This window comes from Eucalyptus grandis, chromosome 5, assembly GCF_016545825.1.
Source record: "Eucalyptus grandis isolate ANBG69807.140 chromosome 5, ASM1654582v1, whole genome shotgun sequence".
NCBI lineage: Eukaryota > Viridiplantae > Streptophyta > Magnoliopsida > Myrtales > Myrtaceae > Eucalyptus > Eucalyptus grandis.
In genome coordinates this window covers 30,426,253-30,442,831 of record NC_052616.1, presented here as the reverse complement: position 1 = coordinate 30,442,831, position 16,579 = coordinate 30,426,253, and the positions used below count along the sequence as shown (strand labels likewise).

The 16,579-nt window shown below is 37.4% G+C and overlaps 1 protein-coding gene across 2 annotated transcripts; it reads right to left on the bottom strand.

The window, feature by feature from the left end:
* Positions 1-541: 541 nt before the first annotated feature.
* On the bottom strand, positions 542-8,384 carry LOC120293528 (WPP domain-associated protein-like). Of its 2 annotated transcripts, XM_039313138.1 has the most exons (5): positions 6,085-8,384; positions 2,955-3,081; positions 2,207-2,308; positions 1,118-1,237; positions 542-913 (listed from the first exon to the last, which is right to left on the bottom strand). In XM_039313138.1, the coding sequence occupies exons 1-4, from the start codon at positions 8,304-8,306 to the stop codon at positions 1,187-1,189; spliced, it is 2,502 nt and encodes an 833-aa protein (XP_039169072.1). In that variant the 5' UTR covers positions 8,307-8,384; the 3' UTR covers positions 542-913; positions 1,118-1,186. The 2 variants fall into 2 exon arrangements, with proteins under 2 accessions (XP_039169072.1, XP_039169073.1); XM_039313139.1 differs by lacking the exons at positions 542-913; positions 1,118-1,237; positions 2,207-2,308 and adding an exon at positions 3,337-3,462 and having other exon boundaries at positions 2,956-3,081.
* Positions 8,385-16,579: the final 8,195 nt, after the last annotated feature.

Sequence of the window (16,579 nt, the reverse complement as noted above, 5' to 3'; positions counted from 1 at the left end):
TATTATGACTAGCGATCGAAGTTAGGTGAGACCCAGTGGTTACTCGATTAATTCTCGAATGATGGATGTTCCCAACATCTTTCCCTCCGTCGCTTGTTCATTTTAACCGGTAGGGCCTATGGCTCAGGGATGCTCAGCGACAACACCCTTGATTTGGGTCCAGCTCCACTTTGCGTGGATATCGACGCGATCGACAAGCGTCTACTGCTTGCTTAATTCATTGGAAGCAGTTGGAAAATTTAATCTTCACTCCAAAAACAATGTCTTGAAACTTATCCCGTGCTCGATTTTAGGGTAATTACCTACATTCGGTTTGGTCGCGCCATATTGTTTTCTAATGGAAATGTCTGTCACGCCATAATGTTTTCTAATGGTAACGTCTATTAGAAAGCAGCGTCCTGATGGAAATTGTCTACTTCAAAGTTGAAATGAAAATTGATATAGGTGCCAAACTGGAAACTTTGCCAAGGTAAATATACCAGAAGCGCAATCCATCACATCGCAGGAGCTATCTAATCTACGTCTTCGTTCACTGCATCAGGAAAAGAAAGGGTGAAGACTTTGCATAAGCAAGAGGTAAAAACAAGAGGAAAAAATAAGAAGGAACTAGAGATTTGGCTCCGTGGACAAAGAACGCTACCCAACGTCCCAAAAAAATAAAAATGCATCACCTTTGTACATCAAAATCGGCTAGCATCTTCCTAGTTTCTTCCTTAATTTTACATGGGTCTATGCGAGACATCTACATTTCGCCTTATTCCTTCAGAAGCCATTTGTCCTGTGACATCATAATTTTCCTATAATCGTCTAAAGAAGGCATACTATCCACAGAAAAGAACCATGTCCACAGCAGCACGACGAGTAGTTGGCTGGAGGTGCTGCAGAACTGCCACAGTGACAAAAGACGCGGATGCTGTAGAAGAAGACGAGCATGGGATCTGTAAATAACAAGGAGGAGAAGTCTATTGCTACAATATGTTCGAACTCAACCATATATAGGGGTAAATCATTCTTCATAAACAAGAGAACAGCTGTTAAGGAACTTTTTGGTATCTTGTAGATGGCTCAGCGTCCAGATTCCCATTAAACAAGAACTAACATAGCTATAAATGCTTACCAGTAGTGTTTTATCAGTCTGAGCTCGTGTTTGAAGCATCAATTTATCAGACAATCCGTCAAATTAATTTTAAAGATTCCCCGTCAACTCTCTTCTTACAAGCTTCAGGACCTCCATAATCTGCAAGAAGCAAGGGAGAGATAGTGAGCGAAGGATTAGAAACTCCATCTTAAGTGTATGTCAGATAGCAGGTCAATACAAATGTTTACACTGCCCAGAAGACAGACAAATTATGATTCTGAGAGCATTTAAATTAATAGTTTGCTCACGCACGAATTCACTTAAAAAAAGCTTCCAAGTCCAAACTCGAATGTAGAATGATGCTATTACTACCCTAAACATAAAAGCAGAGAAAAGAAAAAGAAAATCTTTTCACTGGTAAGCCGACAGCAGCACAATGAAAAGATCTTTCATGTTATTTTTCTTTTTTCCTTTTTGAGGAGGATGACTAGTGAATGGGAGGGTTGGGCTAATATTGGGAAGGTGTTTTTAAATGGCTTGCCAGACGATATTGGCTCAAAAACCCTTTGTAGTAACAAAAATTAGGACAAGTTCATACTTTAATGAACAATCAGGCCCTAAGCTTGTTATAAGACAAGGCAAAGCAATGCCTATAGAACATCACGTCCTGCCCATTGCCTAGTTTGGGTTCCTCCAGGCCAAGAGAATCCACCTGCCAATCCTACTAACCCACCTCCACAAGGAACTGATTCTCAAACTGCTCAAGCTCCCCAACACCTTTGCCCCAACAAGAGCAAATTCAAGGACAGCCTATCCCAGCGACGTTGAGCTTAGACTTGGCAGGTATCATCTTCAGTTCGGCCTATGTCTCACACTATATGTGCATGTAGAGCCATTGACAGTCCAATCGTATGTAACATTGGATTTATTACACATGGAAAATACGACAGATTTGAATGTGTTGATTCCTCTTAGTAACATCAGATTCAATGATAACGTCCGCACAAGTTTTTTATCAGTTATATGTGTCAGATAATATTAAATACGCAATAAAATATCACTTAATTTTTTTCCAATCTAAAATTTAAAAACAAACACAGCCATGACCAAAAGGCAAAAGCAACTTACTCCAGGATAATGTTGCAAGATTGGAGAGTAGTGATCCAAACCAATATAAACTTTCTCCAGGAGATTCAAAAGTGTATCCACCTGGTCTCCTAGGAGATCGACCTGCAAATTTAAATAACGTTTTTAACTTTCTCCACTTGTGTTGTCTATCAAATGCAATAGACTTTCCACCATTAAATTTGCACCCGGCTGAATATCAGTTATCATTTTACCCTTCAAGACCAAAAGTGAGAATGAGAAACAAAAGCCACGGAATGCTCAAGCCTGTGCAGGAAAGAAAGACATTCATCCACAGAGATTTAACAATGAAGAAGAAAGCCCGATAGTGTCCAAATAATTATTGGTTACGTGAATAACCAAAAAGCTGCTGCAAGACAGGCACCCAAAACCACCAGAGATATTGTGATGAACTTTTCACACTAACTTTATTTTTGAAATTTCAGCCACAATTAAAGAGCTACATTAAGGTACAAAATATTGGCAAACAAAGAAAATGTAAGACAATTTCCTATATAAGTGGAAAAATAAATTTAAAAAAAAAAAAAAAAAAAAAAAAAAACTCTCATTGAAAACATATACTTGATTAGCTCCTCTAGACTTAATGCAACAACTAACCTGTTTTCAATAATAAAAGCAAGACATTGAACTAAAGCCGACCTTCAGTGTAACGTAAAATGACTTGCATATCAAGTGAAAATGCATTGGTAAGTCTTGCTTACTGAAACTACTAGCTTTGTGATTCGCTTACCTCAGCTTCAGCTTTTTGAAGGTCTGAACATTTTCTTTCAAGTCTCTGCTCATAGATAGATCCCATTCTTCTAAGTGCAATAGCCTGCTGCCCAAAGGAACTCAGTTGGGACCCCAAGGTACCCAACCTAGAGAGAATCACCACGCAAACAACTTTAGTCCAAAGTCACCACAAAACTTGTAGATCAAGACACCAGCCTACCAGAAATCTTATGCCTTAAACAAGCTAAAAGTGCAAAATAGTGAAGTAAACCACTTTGAATGAGTATTAGACAGGTTTACTGTTGAGGAAATTAAAGAAACCCCATAGTCTCCCCAGCTAAACAGTCAGCAAGAGCTACTGCACTTGCATGCTCAAGTTATAAAGAAGGAAGAATACAGACATTTGTGATCTGCAGCTGGAAAATTGATGCATCCAGAATGAGTCCCAACAACAGGTGAGCCTTGAAGTTAGAATAAGGACATTTCATTCACAGGGAGGTCTGGGTTCAAGGGTGAAAAAGCACCATCTGGAATGCAGAGGTATAACTGAGTTACTGCACCTGCCAATTTATTAGAATGCAGGATAGTCTATATAGGTGTGACGGCATGATTTCAACTTAGAAGACTAATGGTTGTTCAGAAGGCAGCTTTGCTAGATAACATTACATTCCAATGACTTCCTAGCACTTCTCATTGATTTGAAAATCACAACAATGATTTGGAGAATTTAAGCATTTTTTTCCCTCAGCAGTAGGTATCCAAATTCTCAGTCTCTGATCCTGATACAGCTGGTACACACGTAAATGCAACCTTCACTATTCAAAAGTATCACTTACCCCAAATTCCTCAAAAAACTATACTCAGTAAAAACCAAGGGAAACTCTAATTTTCCACCTTTAATGGCTAATGGCAAATCCTTTTGAACTTAATTGATGAAAATACCCCTAAAATCTGCCCTAATGATTGCTCTCTCAGGCACTCTTCTTCCTCTCTTGATCTGGTAATTAGTTTCTCTAGATTCCTGTCAAATAGATTATGGCAACAGAGGCTTCATACAAAACAAGATTCTCTTCGTGTCCCCTTACTCACCTTAACAATGTTTTTCACACTATTAAACTCTCCCCCCTGAGGGGGGCCCAAAAAGTCAACAACAAAGCAGATGCAACAGAAATTTCAAGTGGAGGCAGATTTTCACTTGTTTCTGCCAAAATAATCAGTAACTATTGAACGACTTATTTAGTAATTACTTATTTCCGTTCAGAATGAAGTCTATGAAGGTATATATTTCAGATTGAATGAACTTCCCTAGCCCTCATTTCCAGTGGAGTCACAGAACTGAGATGAGCCTTCCTTTGGGAAGCATATCCATTACAACTATTAGCCTGCAACCTCCACATAAATTATAGGAAGATTTCCATCTTTCTCCAGCAAATGTCAGAGATATTTCGCCAGCTTGTATATAGAAATGGAACAAGTTCACAGGGTGTCTTCTGGTGTGAACATCAAAACACTGGGATCTTGGGAAAACTGGCTCATTTTAATTCAGGACAATGTGGGTTCTTTATTATAAAAGTCCTGTATTCAACCTTAAAAGCTAATTTAATAATTCCACCAGAAAACTGATCCACCGCAGCAGCTTGGTCAGCCTATTTTCTTAACCAAATGCAGCTCATCTAAAAGCTAAAAGAAAAGCAAAAGAAAAGCGAAGATAAAATATGGGTTATAAAGAGATGTAGCTTTCACTTTTTCAGATATAAAAACGCATCCTAAACTATTGAATGCATATAGGTTAAACTTGCTTTCGTATCATTTGATCATACCATGTGAATAGAGTCTATTTGGTAGAAGGATCTTTATGTTCCAAAGCATGCTACTCAATCTTCAGATCTTTTAATAGTCAATTAGTGTTCTTATAGGTTGTCGACTTTATGCATTGTGCCCTTCAATGAGAACTCTTTATGTTTTCCTCAATGAAGATAAATCACATAATTTCTTAGCATTCGAGTATTTAAATAGAAAGCTGAATTCAAATGTCAAGGCAGATAGCTCTCCAAAAGTGAATAGATTTCACAAGTGATTTAGGCACAAAGCCATTAAGGACACTGGTCAAAATCACATAGATAGTAGGTGTAGTCGAACTGGGCGGGGAAATGCGGACCTTTCACGGTATGCTGCGAGGAGCTATGAGCAATCATGCATAACTCAGTAAGACAACTACTTCACCGCCCGAGATTGCTTCCCTAATGTCTAATTCAGGTTTTGAGTCTGGGAAAAATATTTTACCAAATGACACTTCCATCAAGGTTCAACTTTTTCATGATACTATTTTCCTTTACAAGTGAAGAATTCCTTAGAAAAAGCTTAGTCAAAGATGACTCACATTAATTCAATATAACCAGTCCATTGTTTGACTTACTAAAGTATTACTCAACAAAAATTGGAAGATGAAAGGAATGGTGGTAGTGGTGGACGTGACTGTGGGTAATTTAAAATCCACAAACACGAGATGGTAGCTGTCTCTGACGGCAAGCAGCTGCAATGATCTTTAGATGATTTCAGGCTACCTCAAAAAAGTTACCAACAAATAATAAATCGGTTAATAAGTATAAACTAAGCCCTAATGGGAAATAGCGCATCAACCCTTGGGTAGCAAGTGCTGGCCAGTCCAAACTCAGAGATGTGATGGGCAATATGGACAATAAGTGTTGCAGGTTAACTTCCCATCAAACTATCAGAGCCTAGTTCAATACACCATAGACAATAATGCCCATGCTCTAAAAGACATTTATAAAGCAGCCTTGCTCCCTCACTTCTGCAATATTTAAGGGATCATCAACTTGACCGATCCATTCCCTTTGTCTACCAAAAGCCAGAGAAAGAATTTCTATTGTTGGACAAATTTATACAATTCCCCCCAAAGACATTTTGTTAATAATGTAATTCCTACAAGTCAAGCACATATAGCATAAGGTCGGATGATAAAGAATAGTTATTCTACAGTACTAGTGATAATCTAGAAAATGCACTGAAAGCTTCAATAGTTTTGCTAAGGAACAAGTTAACCCACATGAAACCCTCTATAGCAGCTTCTTAAAGAACTGTACGTGTCATAAAGGAAAACAGTAAAATAGAGGAAGTTTAGTGCGTACCTCATGTTTTTCCTCTGAATATCTTCCGATATACTCTGTTCCAAGCCAGCTACTTTCTTCAGCAATTCATGGACAGTTCCAGTCATTAACTCAAGCTGTTTCAAGTTCTCTCTTTCTTTAACTCTAAGCAACACTACAGCATTCTCCTTCTCTTGATTAGCCACCAGAAACAACCCTCTCTCTTCATTAGCTTTACTCAACTCTTCGACTGCTAAACTTAACTTCTCATTCAGATTGTTCAACTCCCTTTCATATACTTTAATTTGCTCAAGTCCTTGAGCAAGGTTACCTTTCATGAGTTCTGACTTTTTATCCATCTCTGCAATTAGGATTTGCTGTCTACTTGATTCCGCTTTCAAGAGGTCAAGCTCTTGAGAAATTATTTCGCATTGTTTCATCTGTATAGACAATTTATTAGCTGTTTCCTGAGCTAATTTCTCCTTTTCTTCCACCAACAACGCCAACTGCGTTGTCTCCTGCTTTAACTTTTCATTCTCCGAAATTTTCGATTCCAGTGATCTTTCTCTTTCCATTGCTTCCCATTCAAGTGATGCTCTGAGCTTCATTTCGTTAATATACAAATCATTCGAGTGACACAATTTCTCCTTGACATCCTTCAAAACTTCTGCAAATATCATTCCATCCAACCCTTGCAATATAGCAGACTCCGTATTCAAATTCTCAAATTCAGATTGGCATGAACATTCAGCAACATGAGCAATTTCATGAACATCTTCCCTGATATTTTTCTGAGCATACAAATTGCCAGAAATGTGGTGAATGTATGCCATCATCTCCTTGATGACACATATGTATACCACTTCAGAAATGGAAGCTTCAATTTGTGCATCCTCCCGTTTACATGAGAGATTTCCAATCATTTCAAATAATTTTGCCTCAGCAGAAGAATGAGAAGAGATTTGCTTTGCATCATTAGAAATTTGTGAGAGAAGACACTTTACCTCTTTTTTCTTATCAGAAAGAATGCCTCTTAGCCAGTGATTTTCAGTCAGAAGATCTTCCAACCTCTCCCTCATAGTGCCAAAACTTACAGCATCACCATTAGATTGAGGTACGGTGTTACTTTCCATCAAAATGTCATCCAACTTCAAGAGCACCTCAGGGATTTTTCTCTTCAATCCTTCAAATTCCTTGTCCTTTCTGACCGTCAATGAAAGTCCTCTGTCCTTCATGTATTCTCGCTTGAGACTAAAAACCTCTTCAGTCTTCTCCTGTATCTTGGACTCATGGAATCTTTTCATTTTGGTCATCTCAGTCTTGAAATAACTTATCAATTCATCTCTTCCCATATGTTTTAGTTGAGCTGGGTCCAAATTCTCTGGCCTAGTGATTATCAGCTCATCATGCTTGCCACTACCCTCCCAGGGAGAAGCTGATAGCAAATGGTTACCTGACAGTTTCCGATTCAAGTGATCAGTTCTTTTATTAATCAAACATTCTTCACCATCCTCCAAGGACACTTGCGAAATTAGGTGTCCATTATCATCACCGGACAATAGATTAGAAAGCACAACCAGTTCCTCACGTAGAGGAGCTGTTATTTCTTTTATCTTCTTCAGCGACCAGTGGTTTTCACACCCATGAGAACAACTATTAAGATCCCAAAGCTTCCTCTCAAACTCACTGTGGAGGCTCCTGATGTAGTCAGTTGTCACAATGGCCTCAATTTCTGCTCTTAGTTCCCATTCCTGCTGCATCTCACGAAGTGACGTCTTAGATATGTGAACCATATCCTTCAGCTGGCTGAAGAAAGAATCTAGTGTACTCTGGAGACCATTGAAAGTACTGTCCACACCGATCAATCTTTCAGAGACGTCCTCCAGCAAGATACCACCCAACCCCACCAACTCATCACCTGAATTAATCCTCCTACAACGATTTCCACCTTTAACGTAGTTTACCTCTTTCTTGAGTTTCGCTAGCTGCTCTTTCACTTCGCTTATACAGCTGCTCAGAAAATCCGAATTCCCATCACGGTCTTTCTGAGGATTTGAGATGACTAAAAATGGGTCTTGCTGGGTATTCCCCTCATTCAACAATGACAACGGAATAGGCGAAAGCTTATCCCTCCCCTCCACTGTACGATACGCACGCAACGTTTCCTTCAGCCTGGCTATCTCCAGCTGCTTCTCCCCAATCTTCTCCTCGGCCTCCTGCTCCACCGCACTCACCATACCCTTGATAACAGAATCGCTCACCATCCTCGAAATCGTGAGCCTATCGTTGATATCCTGCAAATAAGATTCCAAATCTGCCAAGAGGTCGATGTCCAGACTCTCGCTCTCTGCCATTACCCACATGGCCGAACGGCCTATCGCTGCACGACGCGGCACCATTGTCCGTAACTCTAAAGCTCTCCAAACCAACGAGCTCCTCCATAGATTACAGTACCTAGCGAAATCTCTATCCCCAACTAACACTGCACCCAAAAAAAAAGAGGAAAAGAAAGATAAATAGAGGACAAGACATCCATCCATGCACCCATAAATCAAAAAGAAAAGAAAAGTAAAGAACCCAACAAACACGAGAGACCACAACAGTCAAGAAAAGGACAACCCTCCTCAACACTCGCTTTCAGCCGCTTAGCAATCACGCTAGCTAAGCCTTTAAGGAAAGCCGCACAACCTAGCCTAATCTATCGCCAACGAAGAACCGCGAGCCGCCATTTCACGTCGCCGGCACGCGAGTCGGCTCCATTTCCCCAGCCCCACAACACGACCACGAAGCGCACGCGATTCCTACTCGACCCGAACCCGAAAAACTCGAGTTTCCAACCGCATTCCAGCTCAATTAACGCGAGGAGGGCAGCAGTTCGAAATTCACGAACCTGAGCTCCGAGCTCCAATCGACGCCCTCCAAGCGAGGGCCGGCGAAGCGAGGAAGAAGCTAAGGAGAACCACGAAGCGCCGGGATTCAGGGCGGAGGCCGGGCCGCCATGGGCTAAGAGCTTCGGGAGGTGGTCTTCGTTCCGGTCCAGCGATTTCTCCGAGTGGGACTGTGGTCTCTGATTTTTTTTTTTTCTTTAGGTTTCTTACAGCGAGAAGACGGGGAAGTTTTTGGTGAGCCGTGAGCGGGAGATGGGGGATGCGGGAAGCGAATTGACCCCGGGGAAATGCGAAATTTACGGGAGTTGCCATTCTGTTGACTTCTCCCTGATAGTGATAGAGTCCAATGGGAGTAAAGATGAGATTCCTAGGGGGATGCCTATTTCATTCCTTCCCCAATGTTAACGGGATAATGAGATAAATAATTTATGAATATCGGTCAAATATATAATGTGATCTTTTTTTTTGGTCAGATCTTTTTTTTTATCGGTCCTACGCAATTAACCCACATCTAAAACTATATCGTCTACATCCCAACTCTCTTAGAAGGTAAATATTCGAACCCCTCACCTCCTCCTTCCATATTGGAAAGGTGACCACTAGGATATAATGTGATCTTTGAATGCCTACTTTATTTAATATGGTCAATAGATTTTTTTATACATGCAGTCCCTAAATTATATAGAAATATTCGATGTAATCCTTCAATTAGTTTAAAATCAATGACAATATTGAACATTTTTATATAGTTGAAAGATTGAATTAAACATATATTAAAAAAATTAGTGACTACATTGAACAAATTAAAAAATTATGAACCATATTACATATTGAATTAAAAGTTTAAAGATAATTTGCATTTTTTTTGCAATGTTAATGCGTTACCAATTTTTCTTAAACTTAATTTTGTAGTTAGCGATTATTTGTTAATTTCAATGTTTTATATTTATATGAGGATTACAATTTTAAGTTAATTATATACAAATTAAATGCAAAATTTAGTAGCTCACTGAATTAGCTGTGAATGATAGAAATTTATTGTTGACAAAAAACGAAAAACTTCATTTATTTCCATTTCCAGAAACTGAACATGGAAGAATTAATTCAGAAGATCCAATAAAAATTTTGATACTTTTCTTCGACGCAGTTATAACTGAGCCCAAGACCGAAAGAATTGAAATAAAAGATCTATTGAAATAAAAGAAATAAGCAAAAAAATTCCTACATGGTCTTACACGTAATAAGTGAATTATTTCATGGGTATTACACTAAATTAATTTTTTTTCATAAGGAAAAATAATATTATAAAGTGTAATTATTAAAATTATTGGATAGTTACTGATGAGTCTGTTATAGGACATAATTATTAGGGGACAGGCTAGTCTAATTAAGTACGCATAATTTTGGGTGACACATCCTCAATCCTTGGTGTTGCAGGACGGGCCAGTTTGCTTCCCATGTGATTTACCAACTATCTCTATCGACAGCCATATTTGAGATCTATCTCCCAGACTCGATTTCAATGATCTGATATGACTTTGTTATTTTTATTTTCCATTTTTCTCTTTGTCATCTACGCTATGTCTATGAGAAGCGTTAGAAATAATTGAAAGATAATAGGAGATTTTTCCAAGATAATAGGAGATTTTTCCATCTCTTCTTTGATTTTTCATATCTCTCTCTTGATTGATTGTGTATATCATTGACTGATAATCGATATTGTAATAGATAGTCATCTAGTAAAGTTTACAAATAAACCCGTATACTCTCACATTTAGATATTAACAAAATTTCCACAATTTTTCCTTATACATTCTTTTACTAGCAATATTTGATCGAGATCATTGTGTCCTCAATATTCGTTGGAAGAACGAATAGGGATAATTATCAAATAAATTTTAAATATATTGTATTTGTATAAATTCAATATTGAACATTTCAATTTAATCAAATTAATTATAAATCTTTAGACAAATTACTAATGTAGTTCATCATATTAATTTTAAATAGAAATTGATAACGTGGATTGCGGTCGGCGTTAATATGAACAACTTTTGTAATTTTTAGATATGTTTTTGTAAAACTTTTAATTTTTATATTATATACATTTTCATTCTTCCTTCAACAATTGGCCACAAGCCCACAAGTGAAAGCCCGACAAGACTCGCCCTCATAGGGAAAAGGTCTCTCAAGGCTAGTGAAGTCACCTCATTGGGATTTGGCGAAGGTCAAACTTGCCAACTTCAAGCAATGCTACCCCTTGCCGGCCTAGGGTGACCTTGCCCCTATAAGGGCAAGCCTCACATAGTAGGTGAGGTTGACAAGGCCAACCCTCCTTGGCCTCAAGTGACCTTGTCCCTACAATGGTGAGAGCCTCGCTTGACCAACGAGATTGGCCCTTGTTGATCCTCACCTATGCCCAGTTATCAACCATCTTGATACTGACCAAAAAAAAAAAAAAAACCATCTTGGCGATTGGTGGAGGAAGAAAGGAAAAAAAGATAAAAAATAAAATAATAAAAAAATTATTAGAAAATTCAAAAATAATTTTAGAAAATTATAAAAATTATTTACGTCAACATTAGTCTTGCCATGTAAAATGGCTAACATTCACGTCATTGATTTTCAGCCAAAATATATTATACAGACTATATTAGCAAATTGTCAAAGTAACTAGGATTGATCAAATTGGAAAGTTTAAGATTAAATTGATATAATGTAATAGGTTTATAACTTATTTAGTCATTTCCCCATAATGATTATGGTCAGCATTATTTCTTACATATGTTAATAGCAACTAGTCTATTATAAAACATAATAATAATAGGACATGCTAGTTTACTTTTCAGATCTCTATTTTTCCTCAACTATGATGACATGAATACGATATACGACATCCTACATTTGTCTGCCTCCTTTGTGATTTATCGATCATCCCTATCGATAGTGATATTTGAGATCATGCTCCAGACTCAATTTCGATATATGATACCTGGCATTATCCTGTCAGCTATGAATTGCAACGTGTGAGATTGCCAGGTTTCTTGCAGCAAGAGAACAGGGGAAGTTTTGGTGGGCCGTGAGCTGGCGAGAGAGATGGGGAAAGTGACTTGAGCCCAAAGTCACGCCTTGATTCCCGGCAGGAGCCATTTTGTTGACCTTTTCCTTTTTTAAACGGAGAATCCAATGAGATTCGATTGAAGTAATCTTAGGTATGTTATTGCCATTCCCGCGCCCATTTGAAGGATTTTGAAGGACCTAAGCAATGCCCATCTCATTCCTTCCCTATGCTAATATATATTACTAGGGAGATAATAGTCAAATTAGTCTTTAACTTGCTGTGCAATTACTAATTTAGTCATAAACTTTTAAATTTTGTCAATGTAGTCCTAGTCCTAAATTTTTAATGTGAAATTTCGATAGAGTCCACTTGTCACAAGAAATCGTTGACGCAACATCTATTAAACATTGGTTGTCTTACGTAGTACACTAACATGGACAACTTTACTTGAGACGATGTCTTATGTGGATTGTCACATTACCAATTTCTTATGACAATTAATTAAAAGGATTTATTGGAATTTTGCACAAATGTTTAGAATTACATTGGTAAAATTGAAAATGTAGATTGATTAATATTTGTACCATAGGTTCAAGATTGGATTGGTAATTTTTACAATACCAATTATAGTATTCTTAAACTCATAATTTTTTCTTCTTCAACTCCGTGGAGGGGAGGGTTTGAGCTAGATCTCTCCCTTCCCTCCCTTTTTCCTTCTTCTTTGGCTAATTTGGTTATCTATTTACTTTTTCTTGCTTTTCTCCTGTTTTGATTAGTTTTTCTTTTGATCTAGTACTGAACCATAAGCTTTTCTCTCCCATTTTAGGGAAACTTCTACCTCGATCTAGTCTAGATTTGGGATTTTTTAGGTATGATTTTAGCCTTTTGCTTCTCTTGGATTTTAGTGGTTTACAAGTCCAATTTTAAAAGAGATTAGAGGAGCTTTGTAAAAATTTCACTCTCACAGGTGTTAGATATATGCTTATTCAACTTTATTACTCTAAATGGCATTGATGTTAAGAACGATGAACTTAGGCATGCACCACCGAAAGACAAAGTCGTAGCAACATTTTGAGATCTTGGTGTGTGCTTATTGCTGAAAATAGATTCAGTGATCGCCCACTGATTTTGTTTTAAAAAAGCTAGAGATTTGTTCTTAGAGTGTTTGACTCTTCACTAATTGATATTGTTATATGGAGGTTGTATTGTTTTTAAATTGTTTGGGATTTGTCTTGGTTTGTAGTAGAGTGCGTGGTTTTTCTTTAATATTTCTATGGAAATGAATTAAATTTATTTTGACAAAAAAAAACTCATAATTGACAATTATATGTTTTTAAATGCTCTGTACTTAAGTAAGGATAACAAATTAAGTTAGTTATTTGCAAATTCAATGTAAAATATAGAAATTCATTGAGTGAACTGAGAATGATACTCACGTACGTCAAATGAATTATTCTATGGATATCATTACTTTTTTTTTATTAATCCAAAGAATATCATAAATTGTAATTATTAATTTAGTTACAAATCAGTCTATTTAAAAATAATAATGATACGTTTTAGTGAAATAGTTTATATCGTTTATAATAGTTATGATTGCTAATTTATTGATTACAATTTTCGTATTATCTGGTAAGTTATACAAAAGTTCAAATATAGCATAATGCTATAGCTGAAATGATTGGGGAATGGGATTCCTGGTTCGATTTGTATGCTTAATTCTATGCAAAGAACCAAAGGATTCTGAAAGAAAAGGTAAAGAAGCTTTGGAACAAGTAAATCCCAAAGGATTTGCAGGTGGTTGAATTAGTCAATTTTCAGGAAGAGCCTTTTCATTTCTTGGGATTTTAGCAACCCAGTCCGCTACTATATTTGATTCTCTACCATAATAGGCTATCTTGATATTTGAAAACCGGGTCAATAGCTCACATCCTTCTGTGATAAGCGGATCTACCTCGCACAAACTCTGATCTACGGATTTCAACTCATTTTATCAACCAGGAAGAGTCAGACTCAAGAACTAAACTCTCGTGTGTGTGTGTGTGTGTGTTCGAGAATCTAGATGTTATAAGCTCCGACAGCTTTAGCAGCACACACGGAAACTTGGAAATATGTTGGCATTACACAATCTTTATAGTAAATCCTTTATATTTGGAAGGGCATATCTTATCCCTTTTTTTTTTCGGTCATATATATCTAATCCCTTTGAGAGCTTTGTTTAGGCACTTACAATTGATGACAAGTGCCTCCTCTTTCTAACTCAGCAGTGTTATGTACGTAAAATGCATAGCAGATCCGATGCGATATGGTTTCATTAATTTGAATTGGTCTCGCGTTTGTGAGGATTTTGATTTTCAATGGAAGTCTCTTTCTTATGGTAATTCTAGCTCTATGTTGTTTCCTATCCCAAACGGCATTGGGGATGTAGGTCTTATTGGAAGAAGGGGAAGGGGAGACTCCTTCCCCTACCAAATGAGGACGAGAGGTTGAAGGATGAGGGATGAACTTCCCGGATCCAAGATAGGGACTTTTCTCTCGAGGGTTCTTTCGTAATCCTTCCTTTAGGACAAATTTTCCATTAGGCATGCACCAAGCTTCAAGGATCCTTGGATCCCAAATTTGAAAGTTTTTCAATTCATGTTTGAGTTTGCAACTTTTGATTTGTCGTTTGCGGTTTCAAGATTCAATCATGTCAATTATTTAAGTTTTATGTATCGACTAGTTTTACTTTTGTAATCAAATCCTATGAATCAAATTTAAACTCTAGTTATTTTACGGAAAATGAATAATTTGTTAAAATATTTCCCTAAAACTGACCACCTATATCATTTACAAAAATGGATGAATAAAAATATTTCAAAACAAGCGATCATTTTAGAAAATATATGTTTTCCTAATTTATTTATGTTTTACGAATCCAACGAAGCTTTAAGTATTATCTAATGCAAGATTGATAAATTTAATCATGGTTCTAGCTTTGTGATTTCTTCATTTATCGATGCATTTATCGATGGCTTTTGACATTCTTATCTTCAAGTTTATACCATCAAATCCAGAGATGATATCGGAATTATCATCATTTCAATCTTTTTTCTTCTCTTTCTTCCGCCAACTCTTTGGTTTCTCTCCAATTATTTCGATTCTTCATCATCGCTTCCTTCTTTCGTCAACTCATTTGGTTTCTCTCTCCAATTGATCCCTTTCCAACAAGATTGGTAATGTAATAATAAGTCCTAATCATCTCAGGTGTATTGGGCGTTCTCTCCTCCCCTTCTTGATTTCTCTCTGACTGAACCTGATGTGAAGTTCTTTCTCATATCTTCTGGTTTGGCGCCTTCGTATGGAGTTGCGGTCGAGAGCACCGCAAGGCGTCCCGCTCCAGCTGCGGTACACTACTCTGCTGTTCATGTCGGAAGCGTCTCGAACTCTAGCATGTACTCTCGAACTCTAGCATGTACTCTACTTCGATATGTCATTCTGTTGTCGGAGGGAGGTTGATTTTGTCTGAATCAGAAGTACGGATGCTTCAGGTACTGGTTTCATGCTGTTCAGCTCCCGTCCAGACTTCAAGCTTGATTACTTTGCATTTGGTTAAGGCACTAATGAATTGTTATCCGCCGAGGTAGGCTGATTGATTTTGTGCGTAATCTTTGATCAATTGGTTCCACTGGATTTAAGAGTTTATTGGGTGATTTTTGGCATAAATTTAGGTGTGCTTTTAGGCTATCTTTTCAGATTTAAGCTCGTTCGTTTCGCGAAAAATAATTTCGAAAAAACGTTTTTCGGATTTTTCGGCGTTCGTTTAACAAAAAATGAATTTATTGGAAAAATATTTTCTATAAAAGGAAAAAAGTCTTATAAATTAGAGGAAAATGTTTTCACTTTTCAAAAGTGAAAACATTTTCCTCACTTGATATCTCCTATCTCACATATCTATAAATCCTCACTTTATTCTCCCATTTCTTCTTCTTCTTTTCTTTCTTTATTCCAATTATTTTTAATTTTATTTTTCTTTTTTAATTCGAATTATTTTTAATTTCCTTTTTTTTTTTCTTTTCTTTATTTCTCATCTTCTTCTTTCTTAGCTAGTTCTTGGGCGTCACTGGTAAACCTCAAGCTCTTCAATCTCAAGCTCGCGCTCGTTGATCGGCAAGTCTCGAGCTTGACACTCACGTCGCTAATCCGGAGAGCGGAAAATATTTTCCTTATCAAACACTGAAAAATATTTTCTGAAACATTTTTAACTTTTAGCCAAACACCAAAAAAATATTGTTATTTTCTTGGAAAATGACTACGGGAAAATATTTTCCGCGAAACGAACAAACCCTTAACTTGACGTGCAGCTACTTAGGAGATGTTGGGTTCGTTTGTGTACTTAGTTTGCATGATCTGGAGGACGGGAATCCCCCACATTGATGCGTAACAAGTTTGGGTTTGTGAATCTCGGGTCGATACACTGACGCTTAAGCCGACGAAGGCTTTTCGGAGTAAGATTGGCGATCGATGTTAGGTCAGACCCGGTAGTTACATGATTAGCCTTGTCATCGGTGTCCTCAGTAGCTTTTCCTCTGTCGCCCGTTGAATTCAA